This window comes from Aedes albopictus, chromosome 1 (assembly GCF_035046485.1).
Source record: "Aedes albopictus strain Foshan chromosome 1, AalbF5, whole genome shotgun sequence".
In the NCBI taxonomy this organism is placed as follows: domain Eukaryota; kingdom Metazoa; phylum Arthropoda; class Insecta; order Diptera; family Culicidae; genus Aedes; species Aedes albopictus.
Window position 1 is genome coordinate 62,301,498 of NC_085136.1, and position 6,000 is coordinate 62,307,497.

General features: G+C 41.0%; 1 protein-coding gene across 1 annotated transcript in view; it reads right to left on the bottom strand.

Annotated features, from left to right (window-relative positions):
- Positions 1-5,437, bottom strand: part of LOC115256741 (sodium channel protein Nach-like) — a 28,346-nt gene extending 22,909 nt beyond the window's left edge. Inside the window, exon 1 of the mRNA XM_029855682.2 lies at positions 4,818-5,437. Within this exon, the coding sequence (XP_029711542.2) occupies positions 4,818-5,437 (620 nt within the window). The remainder of the gene's footprint in view (positions 1-4,817) is intronic.
- Between the last annotated feature and the right edge of the window lie 563 nt (positions 5,438-6,000).

A 6,000-nucleotide genomic window follows, 5' to 3' on the forward strand; every position in this document is an offset into this window, starting at 1 on the left:
GCTACTACATCCTAGTAGAACGCTATTGAATTTTTTTTTGATTGGACGTTCGGTTACCGCGATATCTTACAAAGAGTGCTAGGGAGTAGTACAACTTAATTATTTTAGATATTTTTGACAAAGTGTATCACCATAAATTTCTCAGCCGTCTATCAACCGAATCGGGTTCTTAAGGCTCGAAACGAAAGCTACTGCACCCTAGAAGAACGCTTTTGAATTTCATTCCGATTGGACATTTTGTAACCGAGATATCTTTCGGGGAGTACTTTGGAGTAATACAACTTAACTTTTTAAGAGGTCTTTGACAAAATGCTTCATAATAAATGAATCAGCCGTGTGTCAATCGATTTGAGTTCTCTCAGCATCAAATGAAAGCTACAGCATCCAAGTAGTATGCTATTAAATTTTATGCCGTTTGGACATTTTGTTTCCGAGATATCTTTCCACGAGTACTAAGGAGTAATGAAATTTACGCTTTTGAGAGATTTTTGATAAAATGTATCATAATACATTTCTCAGCCGTTTGTCAACAGATTTTTTATGATCATATTTGGTTACACAAGTTAGTTATACATAAAAATGCAATTGCATCAAATACATAAAAGCTACTATCTCTTTGTTATATTTGAGCTTAATAAACAGTAGCAAAAATATCACGGAATGTATGTAGGAAAAGCCTTTTTACCCTTCTTACACCCATAAGAAGGGTATAAATATTGCTCGAAAAACCGACTTTCGATCCGAGGCCCGGAGGGCCGAGTCTCATATACCAATGAACTCAGCTCGACGAACTGAGCAAATGTCTGTATGTGTGTGTGTGTGTGTGTGTGTGTGTGTGTGTGTGTGTGTGTGTGTGTGTGTGTGTGTGTGTGTGTGTGTGTGTGTGTGTGTGTGTGTGTGTGTATGTATGTTACAAAAAAATGTCACTCACGGTTCTCAGCCGTCTGTTGACCGATTTGAGTTCTCTTGGAAGCAAATGAAAGCTACTACATCCTAGTAGAACGCTATTGAATTTTATTTTGATTGGACGTTCGGTTACCGAGATATCTTTCAAAGAGTGCTAGGGAGTAGTATAACTTAATTATTTTAGATATTTTTGACAAAGTGTATCACCATAAATTTCTCAGCCGTCTATCAACCGATTTGGGTTTTTAAGGCCCCAAACGAAAGCTACTACATCCTAGTAGAACGCTATTGAATTTTATTTTGATTGGACGTTCGGTTACCGCGATATCTTTCAAAGAGTGCTAGGGAGTAGTACAACTTAATTATTTTAGATATTTTTGACAAAGTGTATCACCATAAATTTCTCAGCCGTCTATCAACCGATTTGGGTTCTTAAGGCCCCAAACGAAAGCTACTACATCCTAGTAGAACGCTATTGAATTTTTTTTTTGATTGGACGTTCGGTTACCGCGATATCTTTCAAAGAGTGCTAGGGAGTAGTACAACTTAATTATTTAAGATATTTTTGACAAAGTGTATCACCATAAATTTCTCAGCCGTCTATCAACCGATTCGGGTTCTTAAGGCCCGAAACGAAAGCTACTGCACCGTAGAAGAACGCTTTTGAATTTCATTCCGATTGGACATTTTGTAACCGAGATATCTTTCGGGGAGTACTTTGGAGTAATACAACTTAACTTTTTAAGAGGTCTTTGACAAAATGCTTCATAATAAATGAATCAGCCGTGTGTCAATCGATTTGAGTTCTCTCAGCATCAAATGAAAGCTACAGCATCCAAGTAGTATGCTATTAAATTTCATGCCGTTTGGACATTTTGTTTCCGAGATATCTTTCCACGAGTACTAAGGAGTAATGAAATTTACGCTTTTGAGACAAAAAAATCTGGTAGTTGAGCCCATGGTCGATGATTCTATTATGGAAAGCAATTAACTACAATATTTTCTAGAATGACCAAAAATCACAATCATACTAACGAATAATACAACAATAATTTTAATAAGTGTAAGAAGGGTTCTGTTTACCATAGGTGGATTAATTCAGGTTTTTTTTCACAAATTCATCTCTCAATTTGTCATTTAGCAACATTCTGTGCATTCTAACTACAAGTTTTTCTGTATTAATGAACGTGTCCTAAGAATTCTTATCAAGATTCCTGCAGAAGTTTCTTTAATGATTCTTTCAGGAGTTTCTTCTTAGAAATCCTCAAAGAATGTCTTTCTCGATTGCTCTGGGCGTTCGTTCTGTGATTATACCAGAAGTTGCTTCTGGGATTCCTCAAGAAGTTTCTTGTGGGATTCTTCGTTTTGAGGATTCCTCCAGGAGGAGGTCCTATACACAAGTGTATCATAGGGAGAAGGAAAGGGGTTTCAAAAGGTCGATTTTGCGTTACATAATTTGTGGGGTTTTCAGTTCGAACTTGTGGATAAGGCTTTGGATCGACAATCCGGAGACGGCGGATTCGATTCCTGTTCCGGTCGGGAGCTTTGCTCTACTTCCCTGGGCAAACTGCATCATCATTATACTTGCCTCACAATATACAAATTTATGCAATTGTAGGCAAAGAAAGCCCTTGAATGATTAACTGTGGAAGTGTTCAAAGAACACTAAGTTGAAGTGAGGCAGGCCAAGTCCCAGTGGGAACGTAGAGCCACAAAGAAGAAAAATAAGAAGAAAAAAGAAGAAAAAGAAGAAAAAGAAGAAAAAGAAGAAGAAGAAGAAATAGTAGTTGAAGAAATAATTTGTATATCTCCTCCAGGAGTTTTCTCTGGGGTTTCTCCAGAAGTTCTTTTAAGGATTCCTTCTTTGATTTTTTTAGACATTCCTGCTGTGATTCCTCTAAGAGTTTCTTCACCAGGATTTTTTCAGATACATATTCTTTCTGAAATTCCGTGCGGGTATTCTTCAGGATGGATTCCTCATAGAATCTTTCATGGATTCTTTCCATAATTCCTTCTGTAATCCCTCCAAGAATTTAACCCGGCATTTCTTCCGGAATTCCTTCATAAGCTCTTTCCAAGTTCGCTTCAGGAAATCATTTCGGGACTGCTTTAGGAATATCTTCCTAGATTTCTTAAGGTTTTATTTTCTAAGATCCATCAAAAAACTTCTTCCGAATATCCTTCAAGATGGCATTGGCCGATTTTAGTGCTACGTAATTTGTGTACTATGCTAAGTAAGTGCAGTCTTCCATGTGTCTGATGCATATATTTTGAATTCAATCACACTATACCCATGAAAGTTGACGAAAAGTCCAAACCGCAAAAAATAAGGCCACAAAACTCAAGACCTTAGAAAATTTTTGCATAGAAACCGCGTCGTGCAGTGCCTTCTCCAGCTTCCAGGAGTTCCTTTCAATCCTTACAATTGCTTATGTGGTGTGTCTCAACATTATCAAGCAAAGTTACGGTTGTAGATCACATATTATGCATTGCAGAACATCATGGATAACCCTGAATATCTCGAAGGTATCTCACAGACTCTTGTTATATTCGTATGTAAGTATTCGCAGTTCAGTGTGGAGTGTTTTTTAGAGATTTTGTATGAATTTGAATCGTGTGTTGTATAAACAAGTGCAGGAAGTGTTCGTATCTGTTGTGTAGTTTTCTCCGTTAGTTAGATATCTGCTAGACCGTAGTTGAATAGTCTAGCATACTACACCACCAGTTTCCAAAACCCACCACCAGAGGGGCAAGCAGATCCTGTTGGTAGCCTGGAAGGAATGGTGATGAAGCAACAAAGATGGACGGGTTAACGGGCACGATGATGAGACAGGGACACGAATGGTCTAGGTCGCTGACCGAGTATGAAAGACAGTGACCCAGTTGGACTCCATGATTCTTGAGAATTTCAAAAGGACCGCCAACCTAAAAGGTCGTAGTTACTAATCGTTCCAACCCCCCCCCCCCCCCCCCTACGACGGGCAGTTCCAACGAGACCCGTCGTCCATCGAGTCCGTAAACACACTCGGTGACAGCCCGAAGACAAGAAGGGCCTACGGAAGCCGCCATCGCTACCTCGAAGGTTACTGGTGCGCCGAGAGCGTAAGGCCGCCAGCGTACAGGATATGGTGGGAGCTGATGAAAGGTGGAAGGTAGAAGGGATTCCGAATAGGTGAAAAACAGGTTAGAGTAGACTAAGAATGTGGGAAAGTGTAGGGAGGAGAAAAGGCCGGAAAAGTCCGGGAATAAAGGTGTTAAAAATGTGAAGTGACGTAAGTTTCTTTGTACGACAGTGCGCAGATTCCCTGCCCGCGAATAACTGGTCGAGAAGCATGCTGACCCTGAGGTGTTCTATGAGGGAGTCTCAGGAAGGCTCCTCTACTGAGCTAGTCGGCAGTCGCACGTATGAGCTCCAATTAGTCCAGTTGATCGTGTAATATAACTCCAAATAACAAAAAAAAAATAAACTCTGGCCGCGATAGATTCTATGATCTAAACTTAATAATAGTTTGGGTGAACTAGAAAACCCCAACTCATCTTATAATGTTTGCTAAAGACCCACTGAACGCTGTAGATCATATCTTACGTGAAAAGTTACTGTTACACCTGTAGACTTTATGACGTATAAACTCAAGGACAGTTTGGATGACCTAGAACATCCGAAAAATATCCTTCATATTTTTTGCCGTTTCAATGTTTTCGAGCATTAAAAATATTGAAGAATGTCTTAAGCAGCTTAAAGCTGCCTGAGATACTCATCAAAATCTTATATATCCTGAAGTTTCTCGTGAGTTTACTTACGGAGCTTTTGGCTACTTGGGTAGCTCTATTCAATAGTTCTCTGTGTAGTTTAGATAGTTTAAGTCAATTACGGATCAGTAGCAACTATGATATAATATTGAAAAACTCACCACTGCGCCATGGTATCGTAGAATTTTGCATTAAACCCATAGCAGAACCCAACCTCCGAAAACACTGCCCTAAACTGGCTGCAGCAGTCCATTTCCATCCCTCGGAACCAGCATTTCGAAAGCACATCGGCACACGCAGCCCCCACGTAGAACACGAACGATCGCACATTCTTCACTTTTCCATCCAGGAAACCCACGTCCTCCAGCGTGACCATGTTCCAATAGGAAATCCCCGCCAGCGCCTCCACCATCGGTTCCACTTCGGTGTAGTTCGCCAACGGGTCAAGCAGTGCCATCACCTTCTCCCCTCGGACCACTTCCAGCACATCCATGGGGCAGACCAGCACCGTCGGGAAGATGGTCCAATTGTTGCGGGACCCGGTGTCCGGCCCGGTAATGGTGGGCTTCGTCTGGAACCGCTCCCACAGATTGAAGATGATTATCAACGTGGTGACCGTGCTGATGGACACCATACAGAACCAGCAGAACCGTTCCCAAAACGGACGTCCCCGCTCGGTGATGAATCGGACTCCGTGCAGGGTGGATTGGGCGAAAGTTTCCCTCAATTGTACTAGTAGACTAGTACGGAGCAGTTTGAGGAAGGCCAGTAGTGGATCCATGCTGCCGTCTTGAGGTCGTGATTTAACGACACTGGACATGCAGGCTCGGTTCTTGCTGGAAAACTAGAACGGACTCCCTGATGCTAGAAGTGCGCCGAGTAAATCTGACGTGACCGTTGCATATAATTCAGTCGGTGGGGGCGGGGTTGTGCTGTTATAATTGAATTGCACCATGGCGAGGTTGTAAGCGTGAATGTTGGACATGATTTTCGTTTTAAACGGGGAACATGCTAGAATTAACGAGCAAAGCATTCTGCGGCGAGACAGCACCCTGCATAAGCTTGCCAACAGATTTATGGTGTTTTACTAGATTAGGAGTATTTATTAAGTGTTATGGTGTGTTTTAAACGTTTACTTGAACTGATTTCAATAATGACCAACAATCTATGCCACAGAAAAGGATATTTTTCCGCGTATTGTGCTTATTTGGGGATATAATATTTCACAAATGAGGGGCCCAGATGCAATGTATTCCCAACTAACATTTTCAGCACTATAAGCTTCAGTTATTTGCTTTCTGTTGTGTAACCATCGAATTGATGCAGTCAACGTTGAATAAAAGA